The 20,044-nt window shown below is 42.8% G+C and overlaps 3 protein-coding genes across 9 annotated transcripts in view; 2 read left to right on the forward strand and 1 right to left on the reverse strand.

The window, feature by feature from the left end:
* The window catches only part of abi1a (abl-interactor 1a), a 51,190-nt gene extending 42,715 nt beyond the window's left edge, over positions 1-8,475 (forward strand). For 2 of the 4 annotated variants that reach the window (XM_040126422.1, XM_040126423.1), the window contains 4 exons: positions 3,098-3,412; positions 5,278-5,364; positions 6,406-6,591; positions 6,700-8,475. In XM_040126422.1, coding sequence (XP_039982356.1) covers positions 3,098-3,412; positions 5,278-5,364; positions 6,406-6,591; positions 6,700-6,875 — 764 coding nt within the window. In that variant the 3' untranslated portion in view covers positions 6,876-8,475. The remainder of the gene's footprint in view (positions 1-3,097; positions 3,413-5,277; positions 5,365-6,405; positions 6,592-6,699) is intronic. The other 2 variants (XM_040126424.1, XM_040126425.1) reach the window with 1 other exon arrangement.
* A 784-nt stretch (positions 8,476-9,259) lies between these two features.
* Positions 9,260-13,682, reverse strand: pdss1 (prenyl (decaprenyl) diphosphate synthase, subunit 1). The gene is made up of 11 exons (XM_040126630.1): positions 13,527-13,682; positions 12,346-12,410; positions 12,073-12,205; positions 11,470-11,600; positions 11,103-11,244; positions 10,865-10,976; positions 10,596-10,705; positions 10,411-10,491; positions 10,137-10,250; positions 9,908-9,988; positions 9,260-9,400 (listed from the first exon to the last, which is right to left on the reverse strand). Exons 1-11 carry the CDS (start codon positions 13,680-13,682, stop codon positions 9,260-9,262), a joined length of 1,266 nt encoding a protein of 421 aa, XP_039982564.1.
* Positions 13,683-13,743: 61 nt separating this feature from the next.
* LOC120789708 (protein adenylyltransferase SelO-like) lies at positions 13,744-19,977 on the forward strand. Of its 4 annotated transcripts, none has more exons than XM_040126626.1 (20): positions 13,744-14,329; positions 14,796-15,083; positions 15,166-15,284; positions 15,369-15,497; positions 15,839-15,903; positions 16,008-16,064; positions 16,299-16,397; positions 16,946-17,013; positions 17,143-17,230; positions 17,349-17,418; positions 17,568-17,640; positions 17,723-17,806; positions 17,909-18,038; positions 18,347-18,391; positions 18,499-18,580; positions 18,703-18,795; positions 19,006-19,082; positions 19,169-19,212; positions 19,380-19,459; positions 19,561-19,977. In XM_040126626.1, the coding sequence occupies exons 2-20, from the start codon at positions 14,852-14,854 to the stop codon at positions 19,681-19,683; spliced, it is 1,758 nt and encodes a 585-aa protein (XP_039982560.1). In that variant the 5' UTR covers positions 13,744-14,329; positions 14,796-14,851; the 3' UTR covers positions 19,684-19,977. The 4 variants fall into 4 exon arrangements, with proteins under 4 accessions (XP_039982560.1, XP_039982562.1, XP_039982559.1 ...); XM_040126628.1 differs by having other exon boundaries at positions 13,744-13,959; XM_040126629.1 differs by having other exon boundaries at positions 13,771-13,810.
* Positions 19,978-20,044: the final 67 nt, after the last annotated feature.

Consider the following 20,044-nt stretch of genomic DNA (forward strand, 5'->3'; position numbering starts at 1 on the left):
GCCTATGTTTACCAGACAGGGATTATGCAGGCCCATTGTGTTCTAAGCACAGCTGATTCTCTATCCTACTGTGTAAATAGGCCAAGCCGCGTTAGGCCTGCTGCTTTACAGTGGAACAGTAAGGCCCGCATAACGTCACACACAAGCTACACACAGTACCGCATTACACCCTGCACAGGCCAGGGATAGTGCTGCGTTTAACTGTTGCACAGGATTTGAGCTGAGGAAGAAATATTTTCAGGGTTTATGTCGTAGCTGTTGTTACCTCAGCACCGGGAGCGGGCCAGCAGCACGGGGGCTAACCACAGCTCTCCCGACCAGCTGGTCGCCGTGGAAACGCTCAATTCATACCACCGAAGAAGTGTGTCCGAGTGTGTGCGGAGCAGAGCTGTGCCTTGACAAAGTCGAAGTCCTCCTCCTGGCCCCGAGGGGTTGTTGAGTGAAGTGATGTGATGTTATGTAACTGTAGAGGTGCAGGAGGCGGGCGAGGACAGACTCCGTTCCAGCTTCAATAATGAACTAATGTAAACACTCCTTTCAGTCCCGCCCATGTCTGCTCCCCCGGGAGCCCCTCCGCCTCCCCCGCCCCCTCCTCCTCCTCCTCCTCTACCTCCACCTGCTCCTCCCATGGCCGGGCTCGCCCCCCCAGCGCCGCCGCCGCCCATAGGTGAGACTCCTCGAGCCCCGCGGCCCGCCCCTGCCGTCTGCGCTGTCTGGGAGTGTGGAAAATCCGCACGTCTGTTCTGATCATCTCGTGGCGGAGTTGCACAAATAAGGGTGTCGTGGGCATGGATGGGTGTCTGTCTGTGCACACTGCAAGCAGAGAGGCTCTTCTTAACAAATTGTATCATGGAGCTGCAAACTTAAATAATGTAAATAATGTCACTATTGTGTAAAATTTGTTTGGTATAAAAGTACTTTAAATTGATAATTAGACATAGCTTGCTAAAAGGCATTAATTAGGCGATTGGGTCAAAAAAACTTTATCCCCCAAATTTGAGCTTCCTAGGCAAAAGTATTATCAATCAAATGAAATAACGCTACTAAGGAAATGAGGAAGGACGGTAATCTGGCTGTTGACAAGTAATGGCTGTGGTCAATTTATCTCAGCCAATAAACTTGTTGACCTAAACACATCAGCCAAGATTTCTTGGTTGTTCGGCTCTGCGGTGGCTTGCAGTGTGAACAGGCCGTGTATGTGCTTCTGTTTGGAGAGGCAACAGGTACAGTTTACATACGATGTGGTTCTTATAAATAAGGTATTGGCTTTTTATGTAATCAGTTAAGTTAACATTTTTCTTAATCCTCTGTGGTGGTGGTGGTGGTGGTGGTACTCTACTTTCTAAATCTTCACTTGTTCTGTTATTGGCTAACAAAGAAGTCTCATATCACCTAAGCCCTGGCTAAAGTTAACTAGCTCCTGCAGAATCTCTTAACACGTTCATTTATATTTGATCTCGAGCTGCTGTATGTCTCTGAAAATATCCAAGCCCGTTGGCAGTCCGCATTTACACCTCTTACAACCTAAAAAATTCCAAAGGATAAAGCGTAAGATCCTCCAAGTGGGATGCTGCACTGGCAGAATGTGTGCAGTACTTCCACACAAAGATATTCAGTTCATCTCCCTTAAGGGCTATGAGGCTTCTTTTGCGCAGGTACAGTATGTCACTGTTTCATTTGACTTCCTTTGCTTTCCCCCGGAAAAGTGACTCAGTTTAAAGCTCCGCCAGGCAAGCGTCTTCCTCAATTCAGGCACAAATTATAACTCGGGGTATGACAGAGAAGAGCCATTTTGGCAGGTGGCACCAGCTGTTCGAGGCTGAGCCAAAATTAGCTTCTTTTTAACTAAGAAGAAAGAAATAAGAAATTACAAAACATCATGCCAATAACATTAGCTAGCTAAAGCACCAAAGGACATAGGATAGGTTGGTATAATGGGATGTTTCCCACTTATTCTAAATGAATACTACTACTCTGAAACAAATTTATTCCATGAATGCATATATAAATCAAAAAGACACATTTAAAAAGCATTAGTTGAGTTTAATGTATTGTTTTGGCCCCTAAAACTGTTACTGTGGAAATTATGTGATGCCACGGTGACTTCCTGTTGACCGACACAGGTTTTTCGCATTACTAATGTCTTAACTCGCTCAGGCGTTTCTTTAGTTTTAATGTTGCCGCCGGATTTAGGAATTCACTCGTTTAAAACTAGCCATTAGTTACTAAAACGTCGGCCAGTGACAATATGGAGAAGTTTGTTTGCTCTTGTGTTCCTCTGAATCTTACTTCCTCTGGTTCCACCCATCCCTATCTGAGAGCAGGCCTCTCCAGAGAGACAGTATGTTATCTAGAAATATGAACAGGAAATACTCAAGCAGGCCAGTCTTTAACCCCCTCTGTCCCTCTCTGTTTTTGTTTTTCTCTAACACACACACACACACACACAGCTTTTATAATCTCTAAATATTTGAGCAAATTTAATGTTGCAACAAGGCTGTTGTTTGAGGAGCTGATCTGGTTATTGGTAGACGGCCAGTGTGATGATACAAGTGTGCCCTCAATCGCAGACTCTCCCTGCAGTCGCTCGAGTAAACGTCTGCTACCACGTCCACGAAAAAGGGTGTGAAGAAGTCATTTTCGCTGCCGGGTTCCGTTGAAACCTGGATTAGTCTGTTCTGTTGCTGCTCTGTTTCTTTTGCTCACTGGATCTTTTCCCCCAGAATTTTCCTTTGCTACATTTCTAAAGAACCTCAGTGAACCCCGGTGCAGGATTCATTCGGATGTCCTCTTGGGACTCTTTTGTTTCATTTCATGAAATGTCTGCGTAACAATATTATCAATTAACAATCTGTTTTGCATCCCTAGCTCATCTGCTTCCTCTGATTGGCTATTGATTGTGTCTTTTCAGGGGGTGTGGGGCTCTAATCAGTATATAAAAGCTCACATTACCTTTTACGCTGTTGATGATTCATGTATGGGTGCTTTTTTTTTTTCTCTCCCTCTTCCCCTTTTCCATCTCCTCTATCTAACCCCCTTCCTTCTTTGGTCCTTCTTATCTTTCCTCTCTTCCATTCCCATCCTTGGGTGTTTCTAGCGGTGGCCCCTGGGCCTGGTCTGGGCCCCGCTCCAATGTCCCAGTTTGGAACCATCTCGCGGCAGATTTCGCGGCACAACCCCTCCAACTCCTCTGTCTCTATGGTTTCGGCCACGGGCACCTACCGTCGGGCGCCGTCGGTCACTTCCCAGTTCTCCTTGCAGCAGCAGCAGCAACTACAACAGCAGCAGCAACTACAGCAGCAGCAGCAGCAACAGCAGCAGCAACAACAACAACAACAACCACAACCGCAGCAGCAGCAACTACAGCAGCCTCATATTAACGGAGGCACTCCTGGCTATGGCCAGAACTCAAGTAAGGCCCTTCTGTCTCCAATCCCAGCCTGCTTTATAGATCCTAAACTGTCACTGAAGCACAAAGCCTGAATTTCATCCAAATTATGCACAGTCACAAACTAAAGCAAGCTAACATTTGTAGCCACAGACCAGTTCTTCATATTTGCAAGTGAGTCACTGCTTTCTGAAGGTCAAGCCTGCATTCTTGTCAGAATTATTGACTTTTCCCTTAACTCTGAAAGTGCAGGTTAAGGCTTTTTTATCAGCAGGGATGTCTTTAGTATTGATGCAGAAAAGCCCTCGTCCTTGAATCCTGCAGCAGATACAAACCGGACCATCGATGTCAGCCACCGATTGCACAGTCGCAGTTTTTGGCATCATGTAAAAACGTGGTCAAACGCTTGGCCTGTAAATGTGTTTCTCTCTACATCCCCCCAGTTTTGTTTGCTTGAAAACTTAACTTGCTACCTCCTAAAATCTAGGCTCCGTTTATATCTGCTGTTCACATGTGATCAGTATCTGGAGACACTGTCTGGATGATGACACCCAATTCATGGGCCTTTGTGTGTACACCTGCCATTGACAAGCATTATCTCCATTTTTTTTTTTTTTTTTTTTGCCTGCATTGCGATCGGATCTCTTTATGCATATTAGTTAGGCAGGGCTGGCAGGTTTGTCAACGAGCAAGTCGCGTCCAAGGAAAGCAGTGCAAAGTGTGTACGTCATTGATTTTTAAGTCACTTTTTCAAGGGAAGACTTGCTAGCTACGGGAACTAATTGCAGCTGGAGATAGCATAAGGATTCAAAGTTAAGTGACATTTTAACTTGCAGGAGGATTATTTTATTTTTATTTTTTCTGTCTTAAGAATGCGGTCGAGCTGTACAAATTGCATTTACACCTGGATGACATCAGATCACAGTGCGAGCCAAAACCACCTCCAGATGTGGGCGATCGCATTCAGATCGGGCCACGAGTTCATCGGGTATTCACGCCTTGCGTGGTTCCTCATCCAGATGTCATGGTCAGATACAGATCACATGTTAATGGAAGTTGTGAATGTGGTTCCAGTGGCTCGTCTCCAAAAGATGACCATCAACCCAGAGGTTCTTTTAACGAAGCGCTGGGTTTCACGTGTTCTGACACTGTGTCGATCAGTCCGAGTGTCCCTGCCTTGGAATTGATCGGATGATCTGTGAAAAGTCCGAAAAGTGTGAAATAAGAATTCAAGGTACATAACTACAACAGGTCCCCAAAGAGAGTTCAGCAGCCTTGCCAGGAATTTAGGTTGATTAGATATTCAAGGCAAACAGTGCCCCCCTCTGGCCATTGTCATTACTTCCTGATTTTAGAGCCGTGAGTGGGAACTGTCTGATTTGACAGAAATCAAACATAATCCGCTTCATCCTCTGGCCTCGGTGATCCCCGGACCCCATGTGAAATCTCATCACGGCCACAGACGTCACTGAACTTTTCAATCTTGCGACATTTGAGTCTGATCCTCGGAGACGGCTCAGTTGATGGAATTCACGCGTCAACCACTATTCCAACAACCGATTGGTCATCTTCTCCGCCAAATGTTCAACATATGAAAACATCTGTCAGTAGATCAGTTAATCAAGGGGACTAAGCATTTCAGCACTCAGTCTGTCACTGCTGCACATCACTCTGTCTTATTCTGTTAGATGTGTACAAGCTCACAATTCTTGCCGTGTGTTTCTTTAGTCTCTGTCAGTTCCGTGTTTGCTTGGGATTGGGGTGCACTCTTAACTGTCTTCTGTACATTCTTGGTGACTGATGGTCTTTCTCTTTGTTTTGTTTTTTTGTCTTTCTCTGTCGCTCTCTTTCTCCGCCTTTTTTCTGTCTTTTTCTCTGCTGGCTTTCAGTGTCTATCGCTCCTCCTCCTCCCCCCATGCCCCAGCTGACTCCACAGATACCTCTGACTGGCTTTGTGGCCAGGATGCAGGAGAGCAGTAAGTGAAGAGGCTAAGACATACTTTCCTTCCCTTCCTGTGCCAACTATTCCCATTTTCACATCACCCAGCATGCATTGTGCTTGTTCATCCTCCTCTCTCTGTCTGTTGAGATCAAGTACTACCGACTTGTTGCAACAATGTTCTGTTACAAACTGGTTTTATTAGGCGCAATAGGGGTGTGATCCATACCTGATAGAATGATCTTACTTGGCAGTGGAAGTGACTTTTTAAAACATGCGCAGGAGCCAAATGACGAAGTTTGTTGCCTCAAGGCCGTAATTGTTGAGGCTGCTACGGGCTTTTTTTTTTTTTTTTTTAAATTTAGTTATTCAGGTGATCTAAATACTGGTTGAAGCTTGATAACCATACGCTAAATGTACTTGAAGCGCCGCAGAGTTGAGCCTGAGTGAAGGATTGGAGAAAGACGGGGCCCTTTGCTGCCCCCTGCTGGACCGACACATGCAATGTGGTCAAATATCAGTGGAAGTAATTGGGTACATCATTGCTCGACGGACAGCAACTTTAGATGTCAGTGGTGGACATTTATTGACGGACAAGGTTTAAGGCGATCATAGCGCTGGATAAAATGTTAAGTAAAGCCATCTACAATTCACTTTCGTAGCTTTTCTCCCATTGTGGATGCTGTCACACAAAACTAATATACTAAATAGCATGACTCTGCATGTAATATCACTTATTTGTGTTCACAAATCATGTGTAATTCTCTTTTTTTTTTTCTATATGTACATGCGTGAATAGAGTTTCAGAGCCACAATAAGAGCAGCACAAACAACACAAACCACATAAGAGGCTTAAACATACAGTATATTATCCTTTTAAGGGATCCACGGGAAGTCCCAACGTCGGTGCAGCCTGCTTGATGAATTTAATATTCAAAGACTTTACATTCCCACTGTTCTGCATGTTTTATCATTAATTCTGCATGATTCAGCCGCCGCCCCTCTCCGCCACAGGCTCATGTCGACCAGCGACTCTCGGACATTTTCCGTCATCTCACTTTCAGTGTCTGTACAACAGTTGCAGATACTCCTACTCCGCCTCCCCCTCCCCCTCCGGACGACATGCCCATGTTTGACGACTCTCCTCCCCCTCCGCCGCCGCCGCCGGTGGACTATGAGGAGGAGGATGCTGCTGTCGTGCAATACAACGACCCTTACGCTGATGGAGACCCACAGTGGGCTCCCAAGAACTACATCGAGAAAGGTTTGCTGAAAGAACAAGCACAAATTTTTTTTGTGATCTCTAAGTCTTCCATTGGATACTCGCTGCTCATTTTTGTGCCAAACAAAAATCTCCCCCTTCTCTTTTCAGTGGTGGCCATCTACGACTACGCCAAGGACAAGGATGACGAGCTGAGTTTCATGGAGGGGGCGATCATTTATGTCATCAAGAAGAACGACGACGGCTGGTTCGAGGGCGTCTGCAACGGCGTCACCGGCCTCTTCCCCGGCAACTACGTGGAGTCCATCATGCACTATGCCGACTGAAGGGACCTCACGGTAACAGTACAGTCTATTTATTCAGTCATATCATAATCCACTGAGAGACTGACAGCAGCAACGTTGACTCCTGAAACTGTAATGTTCCCCTTTTGATATGACAGAATGTTCTTTCCCTAACTGATTGCAAATAAAATGAAAAGTAATATCTATTTAGTTTATTTTGGTGTTATATGGGTGGGCGGGGGACATTTATGGAATATGTAAACCAAACAAACAAAGTTTCTAAACAATTGGACTGCACGTGTTCTCGCAGGTTGAACTCAAGAAGACGGTCGCACAGCTGAAGGTTGTACGAGATTTGCGATTCGGAACCGAATCCTTTATGAACAAGAGTATTAGGTTTTTATGGAACAAAATAAACTGTTAATGTCACGTACGCACCTTCAGTTCTAGTGTTTGCACTGTCAGTTGTATATAATGTGAGCCGCAGCCACTTGGGTTTCTGTAATGTAAATTCAGTGAATGTCGATTATATGATAGTTTTCATTAGTGGTGCCCTCCTCGACGCCGTAAGACCCATTTGTATGGAAAATACACACAGATGGCCTGTCAATAATTTACAAATTTAAATACTGTAAATGCTATTTTAAAGCAACAATTACTCCTGAAAATCAGTCTTGGCGTTAAAGCATGCAAAATTTTAAGAGATATAATGTAATCTTAATTTTACTGTCATTATGCTTCCATTATGTTGTAAGTGTATTCACCTTTTTTAATTTTTATTCCACTGTTGTAGTCACTAAACTTTTTAGACTGAAGTTTCGGGCTTTCCCATGGTCTCACCTTTTAAATGCCCATTTGCATTCGAACTAAAAAAAAATCCTAAAACTGAAATGGAGTTTGGTCCGTCACGAGTTTAGATCTGTCTGAAGCAGGAAAACACATTCCTTTATTTTTTTTTTTTTTGTGGGCTCATTATCGAGCATTTTAAGATCATTTATGTCACATCCTTGTTATTAATTATATACCAATCCACAAAATCTGTAGGATCCATTGATAACTGGCAATAATGGATAGGCAGCAGGGGGTGTGCAGTGACAGTTCAACTGGAATTGTCATGCCTGACACTGCCATGCGACAATTCAGATGTAGTAGACCAATAAACAACTCTAATACCTCCTCAGTCTTCTCAAAGCAACAACGACCTGCTCTGGGTTCAAGGACCATGTTGAATGCTCTGAACATGAAATCCTCTGGGCTGCACAGGTGTACATATTTAACTCAAAGTCAAATCAGCCAATCACTATTAGGTTTCACTCAGGTCTTGGAATCATCTCGACAACATTGTGGTTTTTTTTGTTTTTTTTTCTGTTAGCCCTAGAACATTCATCTAACATGATCTTGACTTTCCAATGCAAGGTTAACCTGCAGTGGTCACCATTTACCATTTCAGGATACTGCAGCTATTGCCTTGATATTTTTGCCCCATTGCTTTAGAATTTCCAATTTAAATTAAAAAAAAAAAAAAAAAAAATTTCTGGCTCAATTTCATGGATAGCAAATATTGAAAGCTATCTCTGTCTGCCCTTCATTTGTACATATAAAATGTTGATTGAAAAATTAATGTACAGTCTTTTATAATAAACAATTCTATGTACAACATGCGTGTGTGGTCACTTGAGAATCAAAACGGAGCAAAAGCTTGGCTTAAATAAATAAAACAGTTGGTTTATTGAGCACACAGTCATTGTACATGTTAAGGCCTTGGTTGTTACAGGGCACTTTGCATTACAAAAGTAACCTCACAACATCTCACAAGTCACAAACATGCGACTGTCTGGCCTTTGAGGTGTGGACGGATCTCGGAGGACATCAACACAGATCCAGACAAACACACAGATGACAATTATGCACTTATCATTTGGAATAACACAGATTGTGCAACAACTCCACCACTCAGGACTAGCACATAAACTATTCACTCGCAGTCTGCTAGTCTGAGGCATGGGAGGCAGTTGCAGTTACAGTACTGTATGCAGTGGCACCCGGTAATTTAAGATTGCAATGCACTTCCAAATCGTCACAAGGTTGTGCAGTAAAAACCAAGGGTATTTATATCTCAAAGCATTAAGTGACTCAGCCTCATTCATATTTTAGGAGTGAGCCATGAAACAACAGGTATCAGTTCTGAGAGACCCCTGAACGCTGTTTTGATCCCTTGAGTCTGATTAAGTGTTCGGACAAACCAGCTTGCTGCCATTTTCATTTAGAGTTGGCACTAAATCCAGCACCAGGGGTCCTTCCGAACCATACTTCCATTGCTTCTCTCACCGTCTTTGTCTTGACCCCGCCCTGCGCAGGCACACGGGGTCAGGGTGAGTCGCCTTTCCACAGGTAGCTGCCTGATGTGAAGCCCCGGCAGAGGAGGTTCATTTGTCTCTGGTGAGCACCATCTCTGTGAGCCTGATGAGGGCGTCTCTCTCCGGGGACGGCTTGATCATACTGATTTGCCTGATGGCTTCTTGACAGTAGCGCTGGGCCAGGTAGTTGGTCTGTTGCACGCCATCGCTCTAAAAACAGGACAAGGAGAAGGGCCGGTCGCATTGTTGTAGTCTTTATCTATCCCAGAACAGTTTACTGACCATTGATGTTCTGCACCAGCATCGCTCTGCTTCTTCTTCTCAAGATAAAGCACTGAGTTGTAATGTTAGTCACAACATCATTACAACATCAACAACCCCTTAAAAATGCATCACTTAGTTAAGGTGTTACAGCTGAAGTTAATGTTTACACGTTAACCACATTTACCTAACTCATAACAAACGTCGATCTTGAATATTCAGTTTTGTGAAGTTTACATTAAAAATGTCTTACACAGGAAGCAGGACATCGTTTCCTTACAGAACTTGTTGTCTGAGGATATAATCATCTGTGACTCAAAACAGTCGGTAAAAACTTTTGCCCCACCTGTAATCTGTATTTAAAACTTTTCAGGACCTTACATGTAAATCAAAACACTTCAAGAAACTCTAAGTGCAAACCTTAAGTTTTTTTGTACAACGTGTGATTGGTCATACCTTAAGGACGTACTGCCAGGCTCGATCTACATCTCCATTAGAGCTGAAGCGTCTCATGATCATTGCATGAAGCTCAGGAAACTAAAAAAAAAAAAGTAATGGAGGTAAAGACTGGCTGCAGACAGTGATGCATGGTGTATGTCCACATGTGCTAGTTGCGTGATTGTGATTTACAGTTTCCATGAAAACCTGTACACGTTTCCAGTTTAAATGATAAAGCTGGTCTCACCTGTTGACAAGCAAACAGGACTGGTCCAGTGGCCAAGCCCAGTTTGAGATCTGCGGCTGAGGGCTTCCCCAGCTGATTGGCTCCCGATGTGAAGTCCAAGACATCGTCCACTAGCTACAAGACAGAGAGAGATAATCTGGGTTAAAACAAAATGTGCTGTAACGTTCTTTCAGTAGAGGGAGTTCTCACTTATCCAATAATCCGTTGATGGCCGATGTGATTTAGCTGGTGAACTTAAAGCTGCAACCAGACCTGCTCCCAGATCAGAACTCACCTGAAATGCGATGCCTACATTCTTCCCATACTGGTAGGCTATTTCATGAACCTCAGGATCAGAATTTACCAGAATGGATACCTTCAATAAAAAGACAGACAGACAGTCAACAAAAAACATTAAGTGCAGGAACTGAGGCTTCTCTCTATCTCTGTGCCATTTATGTGGAGACAGAACGTACATACTGCTTTACAACTGTTTGCAATAAGACTTGCTGTCTTCTTGAAGGTTTTCTCAAGGTAGTGTTTGAATCTCTCGTTCTCGTTCTCCTTGGAGCCCAGCTGCATGAATTCACCTGGAAGCACAGTGGGTATCGATTTGGACAGCGGCACACGGTATACCGATGGGCTCTTCCTACCCCCTGCAGCTTCCAGTGTGCACAGATGCTTAGTGCGGAAATGACTTAAAAAAAAGATTAACCAACAGTACGAACAATTGGAGGGCTATACTGTACCTCGCACCAGGTCCTCTATCACCTGGGACAACACTTTTAGCACAGTGTTGTTACCGATGCGAGCCAAGGCCAAGGAGGCGGCTGAGAGGATGAAATCTCCTGCCAAGATAGCCTGGAAGAGAGGACCCGAAAAAAAAAAAAAAAAAGAAGAAAGTGATATACACATCCTTTAATGAAAACTATGAGGTAATATGAAAATGAGGAATTGTTGATTTGGAGCTGATTTTGTTGCCGTTACGTTTCTTTCCCCCCACACGTCATTGATGGTCCTCTTCCCTCTGCGTTTATCGGATCCATCTATTACGTCATCGTGCACCAGGCTGGCTGTGTGAATCATTTCTGAGATCATAGCTATGGCCCTCTGCCCGGGGATCAAATCTCTGCAGAGGACAAAGACGACACATTTGCAGGAAGTGAGAGGACACAAAACCCCCGGATTATGATTCGTAGAACAATTTAAATGCTCCTATCACAAGGTGTGGCGCATCGCCGCGGTAACCAGTGTATCACAGGTCGCTTGTGGGCGAGTTGTGCTAAGAAATGGTGACAACATTATATTTTTGTTTGAATTCTGCACGTAGGTGCTTGGAGTGATACAATCTTACACTGCTCTGTTGCTGTGGATGTTGAGGGCCCGGGCCATCAAAACAACAATCATTGGTCGGATTGCCTTGCCCTTGCCATCAAAGTAGTAGTCACATAGAGACTTCAGCTCTTCTTTAGATACAAACAGCTCCTGTGAAGCAGAGTAATAAAATTCATGTCTTTTATTTCAATCACAATCCACCAGTGTGCGAAATAAACGTCCTCTGTTCATTTCTACTCAGTGTCATTTTGAGATGAAAACACTTGGAAGGCTCACTCAAATGTCGTTTTTTTTTTATCTGTCACTGGAGCTGCAAAGTCAAATCCAAGCGATAGCAACGCTTTCCTCCTGTCTCCATGCTGTCTAGATTTGTTAACTAGCCTAACGCTAGCTGGAAATTTGCATTATTCAGTTTTAAATTAACACATGGTACAAGACTCTCCGCATAAGCAATTTTGAGATGCTTGTTTTTAACTTTCTTTAATGTAACACAAGCCAAAAAAAGACACGTTCCGTAAATATTCACTTGTACGCCTTTATTTACTGTCATAAAACTCATTTGGCCAGTACAACTAATATATAGCTGGATGGTGACATTTTAAATATTTTAACAAAAATTCACCTTTTTGATGTCATCATATAAACTTGTTAGGTCTTTCTGGGCTAACGTGAAGGGGTCCTTGAGCTTTGCATCACTGTGTATCGTTCTGCAGCAGCAAGACTGTAGTGTGGGATACAGCAACCGTGACTTGTGTCTGAGGAGAAAGATACAATAACATTAACTGTGAAATACACTGAATCATATGTAAAAAAAATCAAAAACCCCAGAAAACATACTGTAAGAAATTTAGACCTAACCGTGCAAAGCCTCTGGTGGGATCACATCACAACTCACCTGTTTAGAGATGAGGTGAAGTTTAAAACTTTCAGGTTTATCTGTGTAGATGATAACGGCTGTCCCTGAAAGTCAAAATACAGAGGGGTAGACAAAGGATAAATTCAGGCAAATGCTGCACATCAGACCTATGGATATTTTATTATCATAATTTGTCAATTTAGGAAATGAACATACAAAATCTGACTGAGATCATGCCCTCTTTTCTGTATTTATTCATTTATTTCTTGTAGCGAGTTATTGTTGTGGATTTTAGCAACCTTGGGTTGGTTAATATTCTACAATTGACAACTGACCCATAATGTCCATTTTATAAGAAAACGTAAGAACGTAAGAAATTAATTCCTGGCAGCTTGGAGAATTTAAAAAAAAAAAACAGAATCTCAGGTTACTAAATTTCATTTACAGAGAGAAGTAGTGAACTGTAGACTGCTGCGATACATTTTTTTTTTTTAATTGAAGGGACTTGTTTCCTCAGTGTTTCTAAAATCCCGGCTGCCCCCAGGACACTGATGAAGATTTTGAAGTTTTAACTCTTTTTACCATTTTCTAAAATTACGTGTTTTGCAAGTCTAGTCTGGCACAGCACAGGAGCGTCAGTGTCAAATGAATGAATGAATGAATGAATGTATATATGTAGCTGTTCAAAAAGTGTAAATGAACGAGAACTTGACAAGAAAACTGGGTAGGGTTTGTTGGACAGCCGGCCAACTACTCTTTTGAGCATTTTCTAAAATTAAGCGTTTTCTTAGGCTAGTCTGGAACAGCACATGCGCGTCGATGTCAAATGAATGAATGGTTGTGTGTGTAGCGGTAAAGAAAAAAAGAACTCTAAATGAATGGGAACTTGACAAGACAGAGACAGTTGGAGATAAGTGCGACTGTCCTGTGATGTCAGGTCAGGTCTTGACCTTTATGCTTGCACCATAAGTTGAACAAGCCGACACCCCTGCAACAAGTCACCATTCATTTGAGAAATTCTTACAAAATGCAGGAAACTCTTGCAAAAGACGCGTGGCAGTTACATTGTCTGGAAATGCAACTGGCCCTGGAGTAATACACCCGTCAGTGGAATAAGAGCGCCCTTTCGGCGGGACCGGCTGACGGCTCGGTGGCACGCATGACCTTCCCAGGTTTGACAGCACTCCCTTCCCCGGTGCCCTGCCGGCCGCAAAACTCACCTCGTCCGTCGGCCCTGGGCTCCTGGACGCCCGACCCAGAGAGGACGCCGAGAAAGACGCACACCTGCCGTTGAAATGCCACAAGCTTTCAAAGAAACTCGCACTCGCACAGTTCGTACTCCACCTCTGGCAGTGCTTCCACCAGGGGCCCGCCATGTTGCCCAGCCGCACGTTTCAGCTTCAGCTTACATATCTGAGCGGAACCGGAAAACTGTAACCGGGCGTCGGTTGATGACGCAGCGTAACGAGGATTAGGAACGAGGAAGTCAAGAGAAACACGAATGGTTTCCTTCAAACTGACATTTAAAAAAAAAAAAAAAAAAAAATCAGGAATGCAATGGTAGATGTAAACAACGGTTGTTTTCTCCAGAAAATATACCAGCTTTAGTGTTTGGGATAAGGCTAGTAGCTGGGTAGCTAACAGATAACTTAGGTAACTGTATCTAACAGTTAACGTAGGTAACTGTAGCTGCTGGTTTTAAAATGTATCATATGGGATGTTTTCACGACTAAACCGACCGAAATTATTCTAACCCACCTTGTCTCCACAGTACGGGTTACTGCTTTAACTTGTCGCGGGTGGGTTTCGGTTATACGTGTTTAGCTATTAGCTTACCTGAACTAAGGGTCTTTTCGTGGAAACTAAAGCATAATTAAAGCGCAACTGATGATTTGTTTACATTGGCGGCCTGTTTGCCAGTGGTGGAAAGTAACTAAGTAGTTAAGTGCATTTACTCAAGTAGTTACAGCACTTACGTACACATTTCGGTGCTTGGACTTTACTCGGACACTGCCATTTAATGGTACTTTACACCTCCGCTCCACTAAAAGCTGGCACGTACTGCACTTTTGACTCCACTACATTTATTTGACAGCTTTAGTTACACGTTACTTTGCTACAAAATTAAGATATAGAAAACATATGATCAACAAATAAAACGGGATGCATTTATGCATATTGAACTACCCAGCAGCATATAAGTGCCCTAAAATTAGCTACAACATGAAAATGCAGGTTATCCATTAATGTACCAGTAACAAAAATATACATGACACTCCTTTTGTACATTTAGCTACTAATACTGACAAACTTTTAATGTAATGCAAGTCAAATTCTGAATGCAGGACATTTACTTGCAACGGTGTATGTTTTACACTGAGGTATTACTACTATTACTTGAGGAAAGGATCAGAGTAGGTCTTCCACAACTGTTGTTTATGATGTTGACCAGCTGAAGGTCATAGTTTGCCCTTTTTTATTATTTACAGCTACATCAGTGCTTACTGACTCGGGTGCATTTAAGGCAACCGCCCTGCCTGTGGACATGCGGAGCATCTGCAGAGTGCTGGTCTTCGCTCTAGCAGCGGCATCGTGCTTCACGCCTGTGCATGTCCCGGAGTTCTGCCAGGGCGCCGGCCCTGACTGCCACAGCCATGACGACACGGCATCAGACAGCCAGCCGCCCCCACGCACTGTCAAATCCAGGTGGAACATAAGTGTTTCAGACCTCATACAGGCCCTGGATCAGTTCAGGGTGTCCTGCAAGAAGCTTATTGGTAAAACAGATTCCTGTCTTTACAGGTCGCTATAAAAAGGCTTCAGAACAGAATTAATGTCACCATTATGTCCTTTCTGTAGAAGCATTCCCAATCGACGAGGTTGATGGCAACTTTGTTCGCACTGTGAAGAACTGCATATTTTCCAAATCCATTCCAACCCCACTGAAAGGACCGTTAAGGCTGGCGGCAGTTTCAGAGGTGGCGATGTAATGTACTGTAGCTCCTAATGTAATTCACAATGAAATATGACAAATTAATTTATACGTGACGTTGTCCCGACAGGATGTCATCACGGGGATCTTAGACTTAGACGTGGCTGTAACACAGTCAGAGGACTTCCTGCATTATGCCAGTGGTGGCAGACTCCTTATAGGATCTGTACCTCTTGCACACAGATACGGGGGTCATCAGGTAAAGATGAATTTGTTTTCTGTTTCCCTTCGGTGTAAAAGCAGTTGCATGCTGTATTTTGATTTACTTGGTACCGTATCCTCACAAATTCTTCTACATGGTTCCTTGAATTAAATCACATTGCAGATTTACTCTGTTTGACCAGGGACACACACACTGAAGCCCCAACAGATATATTGCCATCTGAGGACTAAATTAGACCAGAATAACACTGGTTAACAAAGCCAAGGAAACAAGAAAGCCTCCGTCAGCTGTGCACAACCTGAGGTTAAATCTGACCCCAGTTGGTCACACTGAAATTTTACTCATGAATATGCTTTTTCCATTCCCTTCTCCAATAGTTTGGCTACTGGGCAGGTCAGCTGGGGGATGGTCGAGCACATTTTCTTGGTCAGTATTCCAACAGGTGAGAACATTTTGGAATTAGGCTTCCTGTATTTTTTAAGTACTGGTATTCAAGGTGCATCGCAAGTTAAAGCCCTTACTTATTTTCCTTATGAAATTTCATAGGAAGGGAGAAATATGGGAACTGCAGCTTAAAGGCTCAGGAAAAACACCATATTCGAGGTATGTTATTTTTCCTACTTTTCTACTGTTTTCCATTTGCAGTCTATATACAATATATATTAATATAGACAATATAGATATAACTGAAATTGTATGTTTTTTTATTAATAGAAAACATAGGTGTGGCTGAAAGTTGTTTCCCATTTTACGGGCTTATCGCTAATTTGATGCGTCGTCTCTTCAATTGTGCAACGATCTTAAGAAACTTCAGTATGCACGTGCGTCCTGCCACAGGTCGGGAGATGGTCGGGCTGTGATCCGCTCGTCTGTCAGGGAGTTCCTGTGCAGTGAGGCAATGCATTTCCTGGGTGTCCCCACCAGCAGGGCTGCCAGGTAAGAGTAACACTGATGAATAAAAAGCAAGAAAGGGGATTAATATCCCGTCTCACTAATTCTCATCTGATTTTGGAAGATCTGAGTTGGTTCTGAGTTCTCAGATGCATATGGACTATGATTGTGCAATGTTGCTTTGAACAATGCGAAACCAACAGCTTAAGGTATTTCCCCACACCAGAACCACCACATTATTTTAAACAGCTGTGGGTTGTAAAACATTAAATGTGTAGTCTGAAGTGTGTTAAAAGAGGCAAACAAGGCATTCTTAAATTGTTTACAAGACACCAAATAGTTAAGGACCCGGAAACTGTTCAGTTGGTTTTGTCTTCTCACCAGGCGTGTGTAAGAAGCCCAGTATAAACATCCATACCTCTTGGCTCACAGCCTTTAGGTTTGGTAGTTTAAAACCAACTACTTCCTTTAAGAAACTGAGTAGTGCTTCATTGTTTTTGAACCGGGTGCATGATGTTCTCCCGACCTCTTAGCGGTTTTGTCGAGTTTTTTCTGTGATTGATCTGATAGTTATGCTCCTTGCTTTCTTTTAGTCTAATTGTAAGTGAGGAGCTGGTGTTGAGGGATCAGTTCTACAGTGGCGATGTGAAGACAGAGAGAGGTACAGAAAAATATGTGCAACACCTCGGTTTCCCTCAGTATCAGGTGCATTTCATTTCTCATTACAGTACTTTGCATTCTCCACTTTCCTAATCTTTATCCAAATGTTACATTTTGTTCTTTACTGCAGGAGCTGTTGTTCTCCGGTTAGCCAAGTCCTGGTTTCGGATTGGATCGTTAGAAATTTTGGCTCAAAGTGCAGAGATAGATCTCCTGAGGTTTTACTGGTCACTTGATCATATTATCAGCGCTCTCAGGCTTTCTTGTCATTTGTCATTTCCTATTCAACATGGTTTACTGCAGCATAACATAGTTTTGTTGTCCTCTTGATTTTAGAAAGCTGTTGAACTTTGTGATTGATGAACATTTTCCCTCAATCAGTTCAAGTCACCCAGATAAATATTTGGTGAGTCATGTAAAAAGATATTCTCTCATGATTATTTTTCCCACCAAATACAAGTTTTTTTTGTTCGTTTGTTTCACTTGTGTGTAGAAAAACCCACCCAGAAATGGGTTGTATAATACGACTTACTGTGGAATAATTTATATTTTTAGGTGTTTTTTTCCACGGTTGTAAATGAAACAGCAAATCTGATTGGCCAGTGGATGTCCGTGGGGTTTGCACATGGTAAGACCCTGTTCCAGATGAACGTTTTATCGCACCGTTTGTACCAACATCTGCTCATATCTATTGTGTGTCATCCCGAAAGGTGTGTGCAACACAGACAACTTCAGCCTCCTGTCCATCACCATCGACTATGGACCATTTGGCTTCATGGAGTCGTATAACCCCAGTGTGTACGATAACACATATCTGCGTTTCACTAAAATATCTCACTGCCCTGTTTTGTTTTGGTTTTTTTTTCACAACTCAAACAGACCTTTTAATGTTGCAGACTTTGTCCCCAACACATCTGATGATGAGGGCAGATACAGCATAGGAGCTCAGGCAAACGTCGGACTGTTTAACCTGGAGAAGCTCCTGGGGGCTCTCAGTCCCGTCCTTACACAAAAACAACAGAAAGAGTAAGAAAAACCATGACATACTGTATGTATTAAGGAGGCTTTACGTAATATGTCCCTTGTATTGACCTCCATTGGCCACCGATAGAAACTTAACTTTTGTAAAACCCTTTTGCAAATTGCTAAACTCGAATGAAGGGGTTAATACTTGAAAAACAAAAGGTCAGAAGTAATATTCAAAGTAACTTTTGGCCCAGTGGCGCTGGTCAGCAACCTTGTCAAACCACAGTAGATACGTTATAGTTTTTTGCCCCTTCAAATTAAAGATACTCTCAAAAAGGTGTAATTCTTAACCTCTTATCTTTTTACAGGGCTAAAATGATCTTAAAAGGATATGTTAATATTTACCAGATGAGGTGAGCTTCGTGTGAATCTGTCTTTCCCTATGTTCACCCCATGCAATATCCAGGCCATGACAGTAATAATATGATATTGTCTAATTGGTTTTGTGTATCTATGTCAGAATTCACCAGATATTTAAAGCCAAACTGGGGCTTCTTGGTGAAGAGGAAGAGGACAGCTACATTATTGCCTTCCTGCTTCAGGCAAGTCATTTACAGTTTTTGATTCGCATGCAATGCTCAATTCAATGTCACTGTCTGTTTACTGGCTGTGTACAAATTGTATTCCAATAACTTCCAATATAATTTGTGTTTGTCTCACCAAGATGATGGAGGACACACAGTCGGACTTCACCATGACCTTCAGACAGCTCAGTGAAGTTTCAGACCTGCAGCTTCACGACGGGAACTTCACACAGGTAGAGTTAAAGTGGCAATTCATTGCTCTGGTCCCTCTGCGCCTCCACAGCAACACAGACATTAATATAACAGTTTCAGATTATTACCTTAATTTATGTATAATTACAATTTCTGCTTCTGTAACAGCATAAATCACACAAAGCCAATGCATCTATTTAGAGCCATATTTTTATGTTTTTAAGGATTTTGTATGTGTGTGTGTGTATTAGATGTGGGCTCTTGATGACCTTTCATTGCACAAGCACTTCACGGACTGGGTCAGAATGTACCTCCTCCGGGTCAGCAGGTAAGCAAAAAAAAGTAAACGTCAGTCCATGCGCTAGTTTGGTAACTGAAGTTTCTCTAAAGTGTTTTTTTTTTTCTCCTGTTCAGACAACGAAATGACACCGGTTCTGATCGTCAAAACAGGATGAGAAGTAAGCCACTAAATCTATCAAATATTGGACACTTATATTGTGAGTCACGGCACTGTCGTTCTAAACTAGAAATAAGGAATTCACGTTTAAAATGTCTGTTGTGGGATGATGTTGAAACTTGAGAGAAACAGGAAGATCTTCCTCTGACTGCGTAAAATATCCTACAGACGTAAATCCTAGATATGTGCTGAGGAACTGGATGGCAGAGTCGGCCATAAGGAAAGCTGAGATGAATGATTTTTCTGAGGTATGTATCCGGTAAATAAGTTTTGAAACGTCACTTAACCAAATCCAAAGTGATGCCATATTACTTTTCTGTGACAAGCTGTGACATTTTCCCCCCACTAGGTGGCGCAGCTGCACCATATCCTGTCCTCTCCGTTTGTTACACAAGAGACTGCAGAGGAGGCGGGCTATGCAGCAAGACCTCCACTGTGGGCTGAGAGGTTAAAGGTCAGCTGTTCTTCATGAACGAGCCCTGGATATTGCGAAATACTAAAATGAAGAAGAATTACAATTTATCTGATCTTTTGTGGCGTATTTGGGTTAAATCCTGTCGTGCTGCTGGACAATATTTGCTCCAAAATTTCAAGGTCATGGCTTTTTTATATTTCCTTTTTTGCTAAAAATTACCCACAATGTGTGGCTTCCGTGACCAACAAAAATCCGATTGTCTTTTGCTCCTAAAAAATTCTTCTTCTCAGGAGATGATACATCTTGTCCCTCCGGTTTGACACCAAAATAAAGACAAAGATGCTGCTTCGAGAGGCTGTCCTGTCGCTTTTTTATGGATCCAGGTTCACATACAGTGTGACACCTAACTCTATTCACA

The sequence above is a fragment of the Xiphias gladius genome, chromosome 5 (genome assembly GCF_016859285.1).
Source record: "Xiphias gladius isolate SHS-SW01 ecotype Sanya breed wild chromosome 5, ASM1685928v1, whole genome shotgun sequence".
Taxonomy (NCBI): domain Eukaryota; kingdom Metazoa; phylum Chordata; class Actinopteri; order Istiophoriformes; family Xiphiidae; genus Xiphias; species Xiphias gladius.

What these genes read in the sequence shown, in the direction of transcription:
- LOC120789708 (XM_040126625.1), top strand. Translation starts at nt 14,852, where the DNA reads ATGCGGAGCATCTGCAGAGTGCTGGTCTTCGCTCTAGCAGCGGCATCG. An exon ending in GGCTGGCGGCAGTTTCAGAG is followed by an intron (nt 15,285 to 15,368) that starts GTGGCGATGTAA and finishes TTGTCCCGACAG; the next exon opens with GATGTCATCACGGGGATCTT. An exon ending in CATGGAGTCGTATAACCCCA is followed by an intron (nt 17,807 to 17,908) that starts GTGTGTACGATA and finishes TTAATGTTGCAG; the next exon opens with ACTTTGTCCCCAACACATCT.
- pdss1 (XM_040126630.1), bottom strand. Translation starts at nt 13,682, where the DNA reads ATGGCGGGCCCCTGGTGGAAGCACTGCCAGAGGTGGAGTACGAACTGT. An exon ending in ATGTAGGCATCGCATTTCAG is followed by an intron (nt 10,251 to 10,410) that starts GTGAGTTCTGAT and finishes TCTGTCTTGTAG; the next exon opens with CTAGTGGACGATGTCTTGGA. An exon ending in CCTGGCAGTACGTCCTTAAG is followed by an intron (nt 9,401 to 9,907) that starts GTATGACCAATC and finishes TCCTGTTTTTAG; the next exon opens with AGCGATGGCGTGCAACAGAC.